The 19,924-nt window shown below is 46.1% G+C and overlaps 1 protein-coding gene across 1 annotated transcript in view; it reads right to left on the reverse strand.

The window, feature by feature from the left end:
- The window catches only part of tfa (transferrin-a), a 98,208-nt gene that overhangs the window by 7,127 nt on the left and 71,157 nt on the right, over positions 1-19,924 (reverse strand). The window contains exons 10-14 of the mRNA XM_070883306.1: positions 19,412-19,508; positions 18,408-18,452; positions 11,834-11,998; positions 3,631-3,787; positions 1,040-1,104 (exon numbers count right to left, since the gene is read on the reverse strand). Coding sequence (XP_070739407.1) covers positions 1,040-1,104; positions 3,631-3,787; positions 11,834-11,998; positions 18,408-18,452; positions 19,412-19,508 — 529 coding nt within the window. The remainder of the gene's footprint in view (positions 1-1,039; positions 1,105-3,630; positions 3,788-11,833; positions 11,999-18,407; positions 18,453-19,411; positions 19,509-19,924) is intronic.

The following is a 19,924-nucleotide window of genomic DNA, read 5'->3' on the forward strand; positions in this document are numbered from 1 at the left end:
TTCCAATAATTATCATGGCTAATTTGTCTTCCAGTATTCAACCAGACATGCTTTTTGGTTTGAAAGAGTTGGGGCACCATGGGCTGCCTCAGCATAAAGGACTCAGCAACTTCCAGGAAAACAAACATTCATGTACACAGTGTGATGCTGACGGTCACAGATGAACTGGACATTAAGAGAATGGTAGTCTTTCTTGTTAATTTAAGCAATTGGGATTGATGTATGGCCATAAGGAGACCATCTATGGCACCTTGAACCTTGGGGAATCCAGCCACTGGATAAATTTACATGACCATCCCATGCTGATGCTAAGCATCCACGAGGAAGTTAATGAACTGGCTTGCTTACGCAAACATAGTATCAATGTCCTACCTGATGTACCTGTGGGCAGCCAACTGAGAAATATTCAAAACATTCCTTGAAGTAACTTGGAATGAGCCTGTGACATAACATTGCAGTGCGGTGGTTACTTTTACAGCTGCTAGCAGTGCAGTGGATGTGTTGAAAGTCATCTGCTGGTCAAGTGGCAGCAAACAACACAAATTACCGATGGAAGCAGAGCCTCCTCGGGTACTACTGGGTGAGCTACGGGTAGGAATAATGAGGTGTGTAGATTTTGGAAGCTCAGTACCACTGGATGATTGTGCAGCTTGTCCCAGCTGTGTTCCTTCTGCTCCTCCTCCAAGATGGCAAAGTGCAGGGATAACCCCTAAGGGACTGCCATATTACCCAGGGTGGATTGGGTAAGCGTCTGCAAAGTTAGAACTCAGGCTGCTGTAGATTCCCAGGTAGATGCTGAGCAAGCAGAGAAAGCAACAAAATAATTGATAAATGGTTGCAATACAAGGAATTGTCAGCACCGGGGTACTGATGTGCCTCATTAAAAGTACTTCCCCTTTAATGTGCCTTAGCAACAGGGGATAGCTATTTTATACAGACCTCCAGTACATATCTCCAGGGAAAGATTAACCCAAATTCATCTAAAAATAAGCAGAACCATCTCAAGTCAATTCAAATTCACTGGAAAAGTCACACATACCATCAGTGTTCTCAGGCACAGTAGTATGTTTAACGAAAGCAACATCGCCCACTTCCGCCAGGCACCTGAAGGAGATTTAAGCAAGTTAATTCAGAAATCAGAATTACAAAATAACTGCATTCAATATTTCCCTTATTCTCCAATTTTCTCCGCCCTCTCCTGAAGGCATTGACTGTCGTCGCTGGGTCAATGGATCCACAGTCACTGGCAGCCCTCCGGTACCCTGCCCATATATATGAGCCGAGACAGTGAGTGTCAGCAGACTATTTAACCATGGGCGGGCATGTCACAGCTGAGCCCGATCTTATCCTCATCTTATCTTTGCAGCAGGATTACTGGCTGCCGATCAGGAGTATGAACCCTGGCTGATATCAGAGGGTCATTTAACTCCCGGCAGGACCGGATGGCAGTCGCCCAATCTGAATGGCGCTGGTCAGATGTTCGCCCATTTCGCTGGCCGGGAGGGACGATGACAAAGATTGGGCGTCGTTGGCACCAAGAAAAGGCTGCAGTCACCAAAGTAGCCTGGGTGGATGACTGTTGCGAGGGTTTTGCTGACAAGTGGGCGGGATGCCCTAGGGAGCACTCCAATTGTCTTTTCAACAATATTGCGTGCAGCTATGTGGCTTTCGGTGTAACGCTTCTCGGCTTGCGTCAGGGGATTACGCAGGGGGTTCATGAGCCAGCTGACAAGGCCATATCCTTTATCCCCCAGCATCCAACCATGACCTTGTGGCTGACTGTCAGACAGATCAGACAGTGCTCTCACGCAGAATGTGCGCATCATGGATGCCGCCTGTAAATTCAGCATTAACTGCCATGGGTATTTGGCTGTGGTCGACAACAAGCTGCACATTCAGGGAGTGCAATCCCTTTCGGTTACAAAACACCTCCGCATTCTGTAAAGGCGCTTTCAGGGCGTTGTGCATGCAGTCTATTGCTCCCTGCACCTTGGGGAATTTGCTATTCTCAAGAACTCCAAAGCCCTCCCAGTCTGTGCCTCCCCGGTCATAGGGAAATTTATAAAGTCCATCCTACGAACATAAAGGGCTTCAGTCACCGGTCGAATGGAGCAGTGTGTGGCGTGCTGAGAGATACCACAGGTGTCACCAGCTGAAGCCTGAAAGAGCCAGATGCGTAGAAGGATAGTGCTGCAGTAACCTTTACCTCAATGGGTAGTGCGGTCCTGATGATGCTGATAGGCTGCAGATCCCCCTTGATGAACTGGCATAACTCATCGATGACCTCCTTTCGGAAGTGCAGCCTCCTAAGGCACACGTTATCAGACAAGTTGAGGTAAGATTGCTGTTCCCTGTAAGTTCGTCGCCTGTATGTTCTCCTCCTCCGGCTCCGCATTAGTCTGCCACCTCTTCGATTGGTCCCTTCACTAAACCCTTCACTTAACTCAACTACAGACTCCAGCATTTGAGCATTTATAAGTAATGGTAGAGAAGCTACAGGCCCCATCACTATCAATATTATCACTATCACTATCACTGTTGTTATAAATGCCCTTTGTACTAAAATAAATATAAATATAAATATAAATATAAGTATAAATATAAGTATAAATATAAGTATAAATGTGAGTGGATCTATCAGTAAAAAGCCCTTAAATAACTCACAAATTATAAGCCCCTTATTTAAGCAGCCTCCTCACTTCTTCCGATCTTCAAAATGGCATCCGTAGTGCTGAGTTCTGTGAGGAAGGCCAGGTAAAAGGAGCTTTTCTCCAGCAATGTCCAGCGATCTTTTCGGCGAACGATCAGTCCAGTGATGTGTGAGCGATGTGCCAAAAGTTGAGCTGGGCGATGTGTGGGCGATCACCTCGGCGATGTGACACGAAAGTTGGGCCGGCAATTTTCCAGCGATGGTCCGGCTCAACTTTTCATTTTTGAAGCAAAATGGGCGATAGCCTGCCTTTATGGACGATATATGGGCACTAGCCCAGCGATCTGAAGTGGAAAGTCTAGCCATTGCAGAGCCCTGCTCCTCCTGGCCCCACTAAGGAGAATTTTTCTAAGAGGGCCTTTCCGGCTTCCTGCCAGTTTTACCGATCAGGTAAACCAGGTTTGACTTAAACAAAAATATAGCCAATATTCTTACAACACATAGTCACAAGTAACGTGTATAATAGAGGAGAGTACAGCATTATTTTGGAAAAGGATGAGACAAAGCTATGCAAAACATCTGGATCGAGTTAGGAAAAGAAGAAAAACAAAAAGCCTTGAAATTCGGCACTTTGAATACGAGTTCAGCACATTCGGATGTAAGGAGAGAGTGAGACAGAGATAGGGTGAGATGGAGAGAGTGAGACAGAGGGACGAGAGAGTGAGATAGTGATGGTGAGATGGGAAGAGAGTGAGACAGAGGGAAAGAGAGACGGTAAGATGGAATGATTGAGATGCAGAGAGACAATGGCAATTCTAGAAAAGTAAATAGATCAAAAATTAAAACACATCGTTCGTTAAAACAAATATGGAATGGTTTTGTTAAAACAGCAGATGGAGGAGTTTCACACGAACATGGTAATGTATTGTTACTGATATCACACAGATGGATTTCAGACAAATGAGGACTCAGTGCTGTACCTGAACGCGCCGCTGTAGCTGAAGTACCGCTCATCGTTGTTGGCTACACAGATCTTTTTAGTCCCCGCTTGATTTTCCTTGCCAATACACAGGGAGCACAGAAGTGGGTGAAGATCCTTATTCGCCCCAGGAGCACAGCTTTTACTGAAATATGTCGCTTTGTTCAAAAAGAAAACACATAAATTTTCTTGGTCAATAAAATAATTTAATAACTGTATATTTGCCTCTCTGCTGACAGTCCTGTCTCTAGACTGTGCTGTAAAATCAGGCAGCTGGATTCAGCTGAGAGGGGAAAGAGGGTCCCAAAATTCCGGTGGGGTTGGAGATCACAAAGCATACGATCAACCATGGTGGGAGATAGAATTTGCGGAGGGACCCAGATTAACCGGGTTTCCACCCATGTACGCAGCGGTTTAGTTCCAGTTTCTCCTTCCCATTGGCAGCGTGCCAAGGGATGTTCTTGGGCTACCCTAGGAATTCCACCCAGTACACCACCAATAAGCCCAATATGCCTGCTCAAAACTGACATGGCTTCCCTTACTGGCCTTTTTAGGTTTGAGCAGCAAGGTATCACTTTGAATTCCGCCATCTCATCAAGGTGGATGCCTTTGTTGCACCCATCCAGGAGCGGGCCATTCGGTCTAATTAATAATTCCAAGTAAAAGGTTTGCTATGGGGACCCGTATTGGTCCTAGATATGCCTGGCTTTTTGTGACCTTGGGGAACATTCTTTGCTCCAGTCCTACTCAGGTGCTTGCCCTCACCTCTTTTTCTAGTAAATTGATGACTGTATCAGTGTAATTTCCTGTTCTCACCCCAATCAGGAAAATATCAACTTGGCTTTCAATTCTACCCTTTCCTGGCCTTCACATGGTCCATCTCTGACTTTTCCCTTCTCTTCCTTGACTTCTCTGTCTCCATTTATGATTATGAAAGTAAACTAGCACAAAATATAAAAACAGATGGTAAAAGTTTCTACAGGCACATAAAAAGGAAAAGAGTGGCTAAAGCAAATGTTGGTCCCCCATAGGATGAGACTTTGGAATTAATAACGGAGAACAGAGAAATGGCAGAGACATTGAACAAGTATTTTGTATCAGTCTTCACGGTAGAAGACACCAAAAACTTACCAATAGTGTATATTCAAGGGGCTATAGGGAGGGAGGAACTTAATACAATCACTATCACTAATGAAGTCGTACTCGGTAAAATAATGGGACTAAAGGTGGACAAGTCCCCTAGACCCTACATCCTAGGGTCTTAACAGAGGTGGCTGCAGAGCTAGTGGATGCAATTGTTGTAATCTACCAAAATTCCCTGGATTCTGGGGCGGTCCCAGCGAATTGGAAAACCGCAAATGTAACGCCCCTATTTAAAAAAGGAGGCAGACAGAAAGCAGGAAACTATAGACTCGTTAGCTTAACATCTGTCGTTGGGAAAATGCTGGAGTCCACTATTAAGGAAGCAGTAGCGGGACATTTGGAAAAGCATAATTCAGTCAAGCAGAGTCAGCATGGTTTTATGAAAGGAAAATCATATTTGACAAATTGGCTGGAGTTCTTTGAGGATGTAACAAGCAGGGTGGATAAGGGGGAAGCAGTGGATGAGGTGTATTTGGATTTTCAGAAGGCATTCTTTGGTTAGGCCACAGCTGGAGTACTGCGTACAGTTCTGGTCGCCGTATTATAGGAAGGACATGATTGCACTAGAGAGGGTACAGAGGAGATTTACTAGGATGCTGCCTGGAATGGAGAATCTTAGTTATAAGGACAGATTGGATAGGCTGGGTTTGTTCTCATTGGAACAGAGGAGGTTGAGAGGAGACCTCATCGAGGTATACAAAATATTGAGGGGCCTGGACAGAGTGGATAGTAAGGGTCTATTTCCATTGGTGGAGGGATCTATTACAAGGGGGCATAGTTTTAAGGTGGTTGGTGGAAGCTTTAAAGGGGATTTGAAGGAGGCTTCTTTACGCAGAAGGTTGTGGGGATCTGGAAGTCGCTGCCTGGAAGAGTGTTGGACGCAGAAACCCTCACCACTTTTAAGAGATGGTTGGATGGGCACTTAAAGTGCAGTAACCTTCAGGGTTATGGACCTAGAGCTGGTAATTGGGATTAGACTGAATGACCTTTTGTTGGACGGTGCAGATATAATGGTAAGTACTGCAGGGAATAGAATACGGCCAGGGTGATCTCCTGGACTAGTGTCGATCGCCTGGATGAGTCGGAGAGGAATTTTCCCAGATTTTTTCTCCCTAAATTGGCCTGGGTTTTTATCTGGTTTTTGTCTCTCCCAGGAGATCACATGGCTCCAGTTGGGGTGGAGTGTAGATGTTTTCAGTATAAGGGGTGTCGCAGTTGTGTGAGGCTGGTTGGGCTGGGTGCTTTTTGCCTTTCCGTCATTGCTCATAGGTTTATATGTAACCTTTAGAGCTGCTGACCAAGGTCTTGTGGCTTATTGTCGGCCGGCACGGACACGATGGGCCGAAATGGCTTCCCTCTGCGCTGTAAATTTCTATGTTTCTATTCGATAAGGTGCTACAAAAAAGGTTACTGCACAAGATAAAAGTTCACGAGGTTGGGGGCAATATATTAGCATGGATAGAGGATTAGCTAACTAACAGAAAACAGACAGTGGGGATAAATGGGTCATTTTACAGTTGGAAAACAGTGACTAATGGGGTGCTGGGTCCTCAACTATTTGCAATCCATATTAATACTTGGATGAAAGGACCGAGTGTAATGTAGCCAAGTTTGCTGATGATACAAAGATGGGCGAGAAAGCAAATTGTGAGGAGGACACAAAAAATCTGCAAAGGGATACAGACAGGCTAAGTGAGTGGGCAAAGATTTGGCAGCTGTATTATAATGTGGGAAAATGTGAGGTTATTCACTTTGGCAGAAAAAATAGAAAAGCAAATTACAATTTACATGGAAAAAAATTGCAAAGTGTTGCAGTACAGAGGAACCTGGGGGTTCTTGTGCATGAAACACAAAACGTTAGTATGCAGGTACAGCAAGTAATCAGGAAGGCAAATGGAATGTTGGCTTTTATTGCAAGGGGGATAGAGTATAAAAGCAGAGAAGTCCTGCTACAGGGTATTGATAAGGCCACACCTAGAGTGCAGCGTACAGTTTTGGTGTCCGTATTTAAGGAAGGATATACTTGCATTGGAGGCTGTTCAGAGAAGGTTCATTAGATTGATTCTGGAGATGAGGGGGTTGACTTAGGAAGATAGGTTGATTAGGTTGGGCCGATACACATTGGAGTTCAGAAGAATGAGAGGCGATCTTATCGAAACATATAAGATAATGAGGGGATTTGACAAGATGAATGCAGAAAGGATGTTTCCACTCATAGGGAAAAGTAAAACTAGGGGACATGGGCTAGAACCTCCACTTTTTTTGGCTGCTTAACGCCCACTTAATGCCCATTTAACCGCTGAAACGACGTATAACGCCCAGATATTGCCCATTTTGGCACAAAATGGAAACTGATGGGCTTTTTTAGGAGACTTATCGCCGAGCATTATTTTCCCCATGTGCTTAACGCCAATGTATGAGGGCTGGGGACCATGCTCCTGCTTTTCCTTTGTATTCTGTGTTGCTGGACATGTTGACCATGTGATTTATGTCAATGGTGCAAAAAGTGGGATGTGGGCAGGGGTTGGGTGTTACTGGTTGTGTCACTTATGATTTCATACCAATGTTGTTATTAAACTTTTGTTATTGAACATAACCTTGTTGTGCATTGTCTCAGATAGCAGGACCATTACACACTGGTGATTCCTTACTGTGAAAGGGTTAAATACAACTTAACATCAATCAACGTAAACTTTATCTGGCACCAAGGTGATGGGCATCATTGATGTCTGAGCTGCACACACACAGCAGTGTGTCAGTGTTGTCACTCACATCAGTGCTCTTTCAAACAAATCAGCTCCTCACGTAAAAGTGGGATTTAACAAATGCCAGCCCCACCGCTGGCGTACATCCCGGTTAGTTCCACTTTTAACGGCAAGAAAAATATTCCCGTCCGCCCACTTTTTGGGGGCAGAATCAGCAGAATGGGCGATTTCAATGCCCATATTATCACCCAGCATTACTTTCCTCACAGATTTAACGTCGAGATTCAATAATAACGCCCTGGTTTTTGTCGTAAAAAGCATATTTACCTAAACTAGTGGCCATGGAGATCGCCCACCATCAATTTCACCACCTCGCACACATATCGCCCAGAATATCGCCCGCTCAAAAAACCGGCCACAAAAAGTGGAACTAACACAACAGCCAGACAAGCACACACCACAGCCACACACGCTTTCAGTGCCTCTGAGCTCCCTCTCTCTCTGTCTCCTCTTCTGCGCATGTCATGATGACCTTTGGCCTCCTGAATCGCGGGAATTGAGCGTTGCCATGCCGTTGCTAAGGATGGCCACACTTTACGGCAGAAGGTAAAAAAAATTTAACGCTACCGCCCATTTGACTAGGTGTTTTGAGAATGGGCGAGAAGACGGTGATCTGAAAACACTTTTTTACCGCCCACGCCGGAAATAACGCCCATTTTTGGGCGGTAACCTCAAAAGTGGAGGTTCTAGCCCATAATCTCAGAATAAGGGGCCGCCCATTTAAAACTGAAATGCGGAGGATTTCTTCTCTCAGAGGTTGTAAATCTATGGAATTCTCTGCCCCAGAGAGCTATGGAGGCTGGGTTATTGAATATATTTAAGATGGAGATAGACAGATTTTTGAGCGATAAGGGAGTAAAGGGTTTTGGGAAGCAGGCAGGGAAGTGGAGCTGAGTCCATGATCAGATCAGCCATGATCTTATTGAATGGCGGAGTGGGTTCGATGGGCCAAATGGCCTACCCCTGCTCCTATGTCTTTCGTTCTTATTTCTGAGGCTAGGCTGTCGACCTATATCTACTGTAAACCCAACGATTCCCACAGCTACCTTGACTATATTTTCTCCCACCCTGCTTTCTGTAAGGACTCTATCCCATTCTCTCAGTTTCTCCATCTCCATTGTATCTCTTCGGATGATGCCACCTTCCATACCAGTGCTTCCGATATGTCTTCCTTTATTCTCAACCAAGTATTCCCCTCTACCATGATTGCAGGGCCCTCGATAGTGGTCCGTCCCATTTTGCACACTTCTGCCCTTACCTTTTCCCCTCCCTTCCAGAACCACGATAGGTTTCCCTTTGACCTCACCATCCACCTCACCAGTCTCCACGATTTCCGCCACCTCCAGCATTCCATCACCAAACACATCTTCCCCTCCCCTCCCCTTTCAGCATTCCAAAGGAACCGCTCCCTCCATGACACCCTGGTCCATTCCTCAATCACCCCCAACACCCCTCCCCTTCCCACGGCACCTTCCTGTGCAAGCGCAAGAAATGGAACACATGCCCTTTTACCTCCTCCCTTGCCACTATCCAGGGCCCCAAATACTCCTTGCAGGTGAACAGCGATTTACTTGTATTCGCTGCTCACAATGTGGCCTCCTCTACATTGGGGAGACCAAACACAGATTGGGTGATCGCTTTGCGGAACACCTCCATTCAGTCCGCAAGCGTGACCCCGAGCTTCCGGTCATCTATCACTTTAAATCTCTGCCCCATTCTCACTCTGAACTCTCTGCCCTTGACCTCCTACATTGTTTAATGAAGCTCAATGGAAAGTTGAGAAACAGCACCTCATCTTTCATTTAAGCACTCTACAACCTTTCAGACTCAACAATGAGTTCAACAGTTTCAGATCATAACCATAGCTCCCAATTTCTTGAACAGCAGCTGTTGGTAATATTTCCACTATTGGCAGTAACACCTCCTCTGGACCCATCTTTTGTTTCTTTATTTGTCCCATTACCATCCCCATTTGCCTTGCACCATCATCCCTTTTGTATTTTAATCTCTCCTGTCTTCCACCCTATCACAGGCATTCCCTTTTGTTCTTTCCTCCCCCTCACGCCCTTCGCTTTTCCATGCCTCTGTACTTGCTTAAAACCGGTTGCACCTCTAACTTTTTTCAGTTCTGATGAAAGGTCATCGACCTGAAATATTAACTTTGTTTCTCTTGCCACAAATGCTGCCTGATCAATCGACTCGATCTTTCCCCATAGGGCAACCCTCTCATCCCAGGGATCAATCCAGTGAACCTTTGTCACACCGCCTCTAAGATATATCTGTCCTTTCTCAGATAAGGAGACCAAAACTGTGCACCGTACTCCATGTGTGGTCTCACAAAAGCCCTGTACAATTGTAGTACTCTTGTACTCCAGCCCTTTGCAATAAAGGCCAACATGCCATTTGCCTTCTTAATTGCTTGCTGTACCTGCATGTTAACTTTCTGTGTTTCCTGTTCGAGGACTCTAAATCTCTCTGAACAGCAACATTTAATCGTTTCTCTGCATTTAAAAAATATTCTGTTTTTCTATTCTCCCTATCAAAGACAATAACCTCACATTTCCCTACATTATACCCTATCTGCCACCTTATTGCCCACTCATTTAACCTGTCTATATCCCTTTGCAATCTCTTTGTGTCCTCCTCACAGCTTACTTTCCCACCTAGTTTGTATCATCAGCAAACTTGGATACTTTGCACTTGGTCCCTTCATTGAAGTCATTAATATACATTGTAAAAAGCTGAGGCCCAAGCACTGATCCTTGTGGCACCCCACTAGTTACAGCCTGCCAACTGGAAAATGACCTGTTCACCCATACTCCCAGTTTTCTGTCTTTTAACCAATCCTCTATCCATGCTAATATATTACTCCCAACCCCATGAGCCCTTATCTTGAGTATTGAAGCCCTTATCGAAGCACTGACCACACTCGACCAGCTATGTTGGGTGGGCCACATTGTTCGTATGCCTGACACAAGACTCACAAAGCAAACGCTCTACTCGGAACTCCTACACGGCAAGCGAGCCCCAGGTGGACAGAGGAAATGTTTCAAGGACACCCTCAAAGTCTCCTTGATAAAACGCAACATCCCCACCGACACCTTGGAGTCCCTGGCCAAAGACCACCCTAAGTGGAGGAAGAGCATCCGGGAGGGCGCTGAGCACCTCGAATCTCATCGCCAAGAGCATGCAGAAAGCAAGCACAGACAGCGGAAGGAGCGTGCAGCAAACCAGATTCCCCACCCAGCCGTTCCTTCAACCACTGTCTGTCCTACCTGGGCCAGAGACTGTAATTCCTGTATTGGACTATTCAGTCATCCAAGAACTCACTTTTAGAGTGGAAACAAGTCTTCCTTGATTTCGAGGGACTGCCTATGATGATGATATCTTGCGTGCCACCTTTTATGTGGCACCTTATCGAATGCCTTTCGGAAATCTAAATATTCTACATCCACTGGTTCCCTTTATGTAACCTTGCTAGTTACATTCTCAAAAAACTAATAAATTTGTTAAACATGATTTTCCTTTCATAAAACCATGTTGACTCTGCCTAATCATATTATGATTTTCTAAGTGCCCTGTTACCATTTCCTTAATAATGAATTCCAGCATTTTCCTGATCACTGATGTCAAGCTAACTGGCCTGTCATTCCCTGTTTTCTCTCTCCCTCCTGTCTTGACCAGCAAGATTACATTTGCTATCTTCCAATCCACTAGGACATCTAGAATCTAGGAAATTTTGGAAGATCACAACCAATGCATCCACTATCTGCAGCTGCCTCTTTTAGAACTCTAGGTTGTAGGCCATTAGGTCCAGGGGATTTGTTGGCTTTTAGTGCCATTAGTTTCTCAAGCACTTTTTCTCTATTGATATTAATTACTTATTAGCCCCTTGGTTCCCCACTTTATTTGGTATGCTTTTTATGTCTACTACTGTGAAGACAGATACAAAATATTTGTTTAAAGTCTCTGCCATTTCCTTACTCCTCGTTATAATTTCACCAGTCTCATCCTCTAAGGGACCAACGCTTCCTTTTGCTACTCTCTTCCTATTTGCATACTTGTAGAAGCTCTTACAATCTGTTTTTATATTTCTTGCTAGATTACGCTCATATTCTATTTTATTCCTTTTCATCAATTTTTTGGTCATCCTTTGCTGGTTTCTAAAGCTCTCCCAATCAAAATGGAGAGAAAATGTTTACTTTTAATTTTTCCCTTGGGCAACTCCACAGGAGAAGCATTAGCTTGAGATATTGAACATGTCACAAGGAGAAAGAAATGTCGAATCACACTTACAATTATAAATTTCACAATCATTAATTAATCCCTTCTTAATCAGGTTTCCCATGGGAACGTTCCACCCAGCAGTACGCCCGACCGCTGTGTGACAGGACTTCTTCCCTCTCAGGTTCACCCAGTTCAGCGTTGGATCCTTTACAACAGCCACGGCATAATAAGAGGCTGTGAAAAGAACACAAACATGTTCAACAGTCCGAATGGAAAAGTGAATAAATAGTTAAAGAAGAGCAGGATATAGGGCTATGGGGAGAGAGCAATGCACGGGGATTAGTTTTAGATTGCTGCAGCAAAGAGCTACCAGAGACCTGATGGACTGGATGACATTGTTCTGTGCTTCAAACTTCTACCTTCTATGGGCTCAATTTTCCACACTGCAGATTTTTGGCGCAGTTGAAGAGTTACGGCCGATTTTTTTATGCCCAGCTACACCAAAAAAAAAGTTGCAAGTTTCCCCGTTTTAACTTGTGAATGTGGCCCGGCGTAGATTGAACTTAAGCTCTATGGGTGGAGCCTAAGAACAGCGAAAAAAAGATCAGGTTGCCAGGGCAACGAAGGACACACTGCAGGCTGAGGCTGGAAGGCGAAACATACAAGACATTCTGGCCAGCTCACAGCAACCTGCTCAAGCACCTTGCACATTGCAGCTATTTAAGGCAGCAGCTTACCGACATGAAAATATTAAAGAGTCTTTGTGCCAAAAGTCAATCCTGTAAACTGAGGTTGCCAGAGTAACGAGGGACGTTCTCAAGGGCTGAGGCTCCTAGCCCAAGCCAAAAGGACTCCCCTCCCCCGGAGCCGGTGCCGCTCCTAGCCCAGGCCGAAAGGCCTCCCCTTCCCTGGAGCCAGTGCCATTCCTAGCTCAGGCCGAAAGATCTCCCCTCCCCTGGAGCCAGTGCCACTCCTAGCCCAGGCCGAAAGATCCCCCTGCCCCGGAGCCGGTGCCGCTCCTAGCCCAGGCCAAAAGGCCTCCCTCCAGCCGGAGCCGGTGCCACTCCTAGCCCGGACCGAATTCGTCCCCCTCCCGCAGCTGTCCCGGCCGTGGAACTGGATCTTCTGCACTGATTCTCTTACCTGCACTGATTATGTTAACTGCCCAGAAGGTTTTTCAGAGCGGTCACATATGCTGTCTTAAAAAAAAATCGTAGTTGGCCAAACTTGCTTAAATGGGCAGAATTGGCACGGGGTCGGTTACCCCCCAATGAGGTTAAAAAATCATAGCCTAAAAAAATCGTACCTAAGTGAATTACGCTGGCGCAGAAACTTTGGGGAAACTTGGAGATTTTAATTTTCTCAAAAAAAAACGTGCAGGTATTTGGGGAAAATTAAGCTCTATATAGTTCCATCAATGCCAAGTCTCCAATCCCCAAGCTCCAATCCCGATCTTGATCACAATCCAGTTTGACCCTTTGGTGTAGTACTCAGGGATTGGAGGTACTGCTATTGCAGAATCGGAGTGCATAATTTCCGTCACTGGGATTTCTGCCCACCATAAAGATTCTCTCTGAATGCAGGGTCTTAAAATAATTTGGGTGCCTCTGATTCGGACAGCAGAGCCTGGAGAAGCAGAGTATGGTGGGCAGCAGGACCGGAGAGCTGGCATATCTTACTGGCGGGGTGGGCAGAGATTGGATTACATAACATGACCAGCAGCCTCTGTGCTGCTGATAAAATCTCTTCTGTCATTGCACTAGAGCGGATACAGAGGAGATTTACGAGGATGCTGCCAGGAGTGGAAAATTTTAGCTATGAGGAAAGATTGTTTAGGCTGGGATTGTTTTCTTTGGAGCAGGGATGGCTGAGGGGATAATTGAGGTGTATACAATTATGAGGGGCCGAGGTAGAGTGGATAAGAAGGAGCTATTTCCCTCAGCGTTAGCCAGGCGGCATAGATTTAAATTAATTGGTAGAAGGATTAGAGTTGAGGAAAATATATTTCACCTAGAGGGTGGTGGGGGTCTGGAACTCACTGCCTGAAAAGGTGGTGGAGGCAGAGACCCTCACCACACATTTAAAAAGTACTTGGATTTGCCCTTAAAGTGCCGTAACCTACAGGGCTACGGACCAAGAGCTGGAAAGTGGGATTAGGCTGGATAGCTCTTTGTCTGCCGGAAGAGCCACAATAGGTAGAATAGCCTTCTTGTGGGCCGTAAATTTCTATGATTGATTCTAAACAATATTCCATTTTCAAATAAAAACAGAGAATGCTGGAAATACTCAGCAGGTCAGGCATCTGTGGAGAGAGAAACAGAGTTAACGGGCCCAAAATTCCACATGGACTTTTTTTGGCACAGTTGTAAAGGAACGTCTGATTTTTTAGTGGCCCAACTGCAACAACAAAAAGTTCCAAATTTCGCCAGCATAACCTTTCATTTTGGAACGGCGCAGATGTCCTTAAGTTCTGTGGGTGGAGCTTAAGGTCTGCGCCGAAAAACTGAGGTTGCCAGGGTAATGAGGGACGCTCTGAAGGACTGAGGCACAAATAAAGCATTTCCCCTTTGTAAATAGATCACCCTCACAACTTGAGCCTCCTCGGAGAAATCCCCTCCATGCCTTTCAGTTCTGCATGGAGAGGATTCCTATACGGGCTGCTCTTGCACACTATCCACATTGCCATCCTCGTCTGCCGTCCGGACATGCCATGGCGCACCATTTTGCCGTCCGAAGGAGGCGGGGGTCCCCAATGGAGTGCACTCTACACGGGAGTCTTCCCTCTTTTTATTGGGGACTTGGCCTGGAGGGTGTTGCATGGAGCAGTCCCATGCAATAAGTTTTTAAGTCGGTTCACCGGCTCCCAGGCCACCTGCAATTTCTGCGGTCTGGAAGAGTCCGTGTTCCACGTTTCTATTGAATGTGCGAGGTTGCAGCCCCTCTTCCAATATTTGAAGGGACTGATCCTCAAATTCTGGTTGCACTTCAGTCCCACACTCCTGATCTTTGGGCACCCTGTGCGGAGGGGAGCGGGCAGTTCAGAAGGCCTCCTCGTAGGACTGCTCCTGGGCATGGCCAAGTGGGCCATCAGCCAGTTCAGGCAGCAGGCGATCGAGGGGGTCGTTCAGCCCGACTGCCTGCCTCTATTCCGCAGTTACATCCGAGCCAGGGTGTCCCTGGAGATGGAGCACGCGGTGAATACCGATACGCTTGTGGCCTTCTGCGAAAGGTGGGCGCCGGAGGAACTGGAGTGCATCATCATCCCGGCAACCAAATTTTAATTTGAACCACGTCCAAAGTTTAATTTGTTTAAGTTTGTTGGTTTTATTGCACCCCCCCAACCCACCCCTTTAGCCAGGGGGCACTTGTATAATTTGTGTTTTTAGTGCCCCCACCCCCAAAAAACAAAGAAACAAAAAAAACATGGGGGCACTTGAAAAGTTTTTTGGATTGTGCCCCCCCCCCCCCCCCCTTTAATCAGGGGGCACTTGATTAAGGTATACAACTAAAATAGTTGTAAATAGATCACTAAATGAGACTTGGGACAACAGTGAGAAATGGGGTGGGAAATGGAATGGACATAGTTGAGGGCCATGTCAACGATGGTAATGGGGAATCCTCTGTTGAGGAAAAAGGAAGACATATCGGAAGGACTAGTATGGAAGGTGGCATCATCAGAACAGACAAAGACAGAGAAACTGGGAGAATGGAATAGAGTCCTTACTGAAAGCAGGGTAAAGGAGTGTAGTGCAGGTAACTGTAGGAGTCAGTGGGCTTATAGTGGATGTTTGTCGATACCCAGAAATGGAGACAGAGAAGTCGAGGAAGAGAAAGGAAGAGTCAGAGATGGACCATGTGAAGGTGAGGGAAGGGTGGAAATTGGAAGCAAAGTGAATGAAATTTTCTAGTTCAGGGCGAGAGCAGAAAATGGCACCAATACAGAAATTAATGTACAGGAAAAAGAGATAAGGGAGGGGACCTGAGTAGGACTGGAACAAAGAATGTTCCACTTATCCCACGAAAAGGCAGGCATAGTCAGGACCCATCACAGTTCCCATAGCATCACCTTTAAGAAGGGAGTGGAGTCAAAGGAGAAGTTATTCAATGTGAGAACAAGTTCAGCCAGGTAGAGGAGGGTGGCGGTGGATGGGGATTGGTTGGGCCTCTGCTCGAGGAAGAAGCGGAGCGCCCTCAGACCATCCTAGTGGGAGATGGAGGTGCAGAGGGATTGGACATCCTTAGTGAAAAGGAGACGGTTGGGGCCAGGAAACTGGAAACTGTTAAAGTGGCGGAGGGCACCGGAAGAGTTGCAAATGTAGGTGGGAGAGATTGGACAAGGGGAGAAAAAAGATCTTGCTTAAATTCTGTTACATCTTTTTCCAGTTCTGACGAAAGATCACAGACCTGAAACATTAACTTTGTTTCTCTCTCCACAGATGTTGCCTGACTTGCTGAGTATTTCTAGCATTCTCTGTTTTTATTTCCGATTTCCAGCATCCGCAGTATTTTAATGCCCAACCCAATGAACAGGCATCCCTTGAATCCAGCATTGATGTGACAGAATATATGTTGGATGAGATATTTCCATCACACGGCTATTGCAACATGCCATCCCATCTGTGTGCAGACTTATTGAACACCACCCATTACATCCAGTTGGAAATCAGAGGTATAAAAATGGCCCGGACCTGATGGAATGGTCCCCCGACTCACTTGCTGTCCAAGTACCACTGAAACATTGCCAGGGAGAGAGGAAACAATCCATCCTTCAATGTAGGATCCATTGCCTGTGAAGTGAAATGTAGCTATTTGCACGAGAAAATGCTCTGATCGGCTCTCCATAATCACATGACCTGTTTGCTAGTTGGTCCCCTTGGACTTAAGACTTAAGCCACACCCAGAAGTTTCTCTGGAATGTGAAATTAGAACCTCCCAGCCCAAGGTCTAAGTGACTTTGCAAAGTGTAATTCGAGCCATTCTGACTTCAGACCCCAGAGAAGATAGAGCTTCCCCATCCCAGCACAAGTTCCTGACAACCCCAGCCCAAGTTCCTGCCTCCCCCAGCCTAAGTTCTTGACCCCTCTGCCAAAGTTCATGCCTCCCCCAGCCCAAGTTCCTGCCCCCTCCAGCCTAAGTTCCTTACTCCCCCAGCCCAAGTTCCTGCCCCCTCCAGCCTAAGTTCTTGACCCCCAACCCCCCAGCCTAAGTTCCTTACTCCCCCAGCCCAAGTTCCTGCCCCCTCCAGCCTAAGTTCTTGACCCCCAACCCCCCAGCCAAAGTTCATGCCTCCCCCAGCCCAAGTTCCTGCCCCCTCCAACCTAAGTTCCTTACCCAACCCCAGCCCAAGTTTATGCCTTGCCCAGCCGAAGTTCCTGACACCCTCAGCCCAAATTCCTGACCCCATCCCAGCCCAAGTTCCTGACCCCATCCCAGCCCCAGTTCCTGACCCCATCCCAGCCCCCCGCCCCGCCATAGATGGGGCATTGTGCATGGGTCATGGATTGTTTGCAGATTTATTGGATATCAAGTGAATAGTGACAGTGTCGTGACTTCCGGATTTCATCCACTCCAATGATGTCACTTGTCACACAGGCACCGAGCTTTCCTTGAAATCGGGTGTGGGTGTAAAGGGGGTTGGAAGAATGTGATCCGTCTTCCCTGAGCCACCTCCCCGTCTCTCTCTCCGCCCCCCACATCTCTCTCTCTCTCCCCCCTCCATCAATTTCCTCACCTTGTCTCTCTCTCCCCCTTCTCCCTCTCCCTCCCCCCATCTCTCTCTCTATCTCTCTCCCCCTCTTCCCCCATTTCTCTCTCTCTTTCCCCCCACCCCCCGCCCCAGTTTTTCTCTCTCTCTCTCTCTCTCCCACTACCTCCGATGTTTTCTGTCTCACAGAAGGCCGCGAAAATGTTCCAAATGTTGCAAAAGCTAGAAGCAGCTCCAGCTCCAGCTCAACGTGGCTCGGCCCCACTTCCGACTTCCGGCTTCCTTGTACGTCGCACTGCGTATGCACAACTGAATCGAGTGCCCATGTTCAAAAAGGGGATGGAGTCGAATGTGCGCATGCACAGAAGGACACACAAAAAATTAGTACAAATAGTCATTCTGTTGATTAAACCTCCAGAGTGACTGGGCTGGTGGGAATCAGAAACTTGGGCTGGGGAGGCTGAACTTAGGCTGGGGGGAGTCAGGAACTTGGGCTGGGGTTATTAGGAACGTGCTGGGATGGGGAGCTCTATCCTCTCTGGGGTCTGAAGTCAGAATGGCTTGAATTACACTTTGCAAAGTCACTCAGAACTTGGGTTGGGCAGTTCCAATTACACATTCTCGAGAAACTTCTGGGTGTTGCTTATCCTCCAAGGGGAGCAATCAGCAATCAGGTCATGTGATCATGGAGAGCCAATCAGAGCATTTTCTAGTGCAAATAGCTCCGTCCTTTAATCAAGGCCTCACCTGACTGTTCCAGTGACCAGTAAAGATCCTATGACACTTTTCCAAGAACAGCGGCCTAATGTTCACTGTATGCGGAGCTCATTCCCACGTAACAGTGCGACAGTGTTTTAGTGTTGAACATATATGATGCACATTGCTAGTGACTACACAGATTCAGTGAGATTTGACCAGGAAGTTTGTTTTAACACTTACGCATCGGGGTGGCTCCTGCTGTGGATTGGCATGGTGCACGATTGGCTGCAGATCGAAAATAAGTATCATTAAAAAAAAACAATTACAAGCCAACGGCCTGCAGCACATATAAGGTTGTGTATCTGGAATGAATCCTCCCCAACTCCAGTCATACTATGATCACACACACACAGTGAAGCACTGACACCCAGCTGCAATCACACTGCAAATTCGCGCAAGCACACACGTACATGCACCCACACCAAGTCATGTATCTCTAGTCTCAATCATACTATACACATATAGATTGCGTCATGGAGCTCCAGCCCCATTCACACGGTATACACAAGGACTGAGTAATGACTCCCCATCCCAATCACACTACAGAAATACCGATTGAGATACTGCTTGAGGCAGACCTGTCCAATTCCTTAACATTTCACTCCTACAACCGCTCATGTTTAGATAAACCTTTTGGACTATAATATGAATTGTGGTTTTATGTTTTAAATGGAGTTCCTTATTTTGCAGTGTTCCTAACGCTCTATAGAGCCATCTGAACTATCTTATAAACGTGCTCTCCCTAGGCTGTAGTAGAATTCTATGAAACACCTCAGATCCACTGACTATGCAGAGCTTCACCAATTCTGTGAAAAATGAATATTGTGCAAACCTTAGGCCTAATGATTTGAAGAATATACAATGAGGGAAAGAATTTTGTTAGGAAGTAGAAGAGCCAACTAAAGGGTTTGAAGAATAAACCCAGGCTCACAGTACAGTGATATCAGAAGAGTCCATTATGGGTCACATCCTTCCAATCCTTACACGATACAAATTTCTCCTTTTCAAAAGCAGAGGGTCTGCAGAGGGTTCTTAAAGGGAATGAGCTTAGGCTGGACTGTTTGAGCTGAGGAACCGAGGCACTGGTGTTCTTATCTACACAAAAGGATCCATGCCATATGTTATTTAAGCCCCAGATTCATGCAGCGAAGATAGCAATTTAAAACTCTGTGCAGGACACTTACTTTTGTCATAATACTCTGCCATGACTGGTTTGAGGCCACATTTTCCTCCAACATAGATTTGTCCACCATCAAGACTTACTGCATCAGCGATACCTTGCTGCAATCAGAGAATATATTTAGTGCGTTCAAGTGTGTCGCTCTCTCTCCTTTTCTTCCAGAGCATAAACCTATAGGTTTCCTTCCATACTTGTACCTGGTACATGAAGCCAATAATTTGTGTGGCCAGTCAGGAGAGATTGCAGCTCTTTCCCTCCTGCATTAATGCTTTAGATGAAACCTGGAATCATGACTTTTCTAGATTTGCCAAGAGGTCTCTTGATTTTTCTTAGCTATCAGACTATTCTGAGTCCTTCACTGAAGTAGAGTTTTCAGGGGTACCATTAACTGCTACAAGGTGGTTGTATAGCAAACAAAAAATTATTAAACAAGTTGCGGTTAAAGACCATCTTGGCAACCGTGGCCATAACATAATTGAGTTTGGTATCAGATTCGCCAGGGATGGTCGGGGAGACT

Source organism: Pristiophorus japonicus, chromosome 6, assembly GCF_044704955.1.
Source record: "Pristiophorus japonicus isolate sPriJap1 chromosome 6, sPriJap1.hap1, whole genome shotgun sequence".
NCBI lineage: Eukaryota > Metazoa > Chordata > Chondrichthyes > Pristiophoridae > Pristiophorus > Pristiophorus japonicus.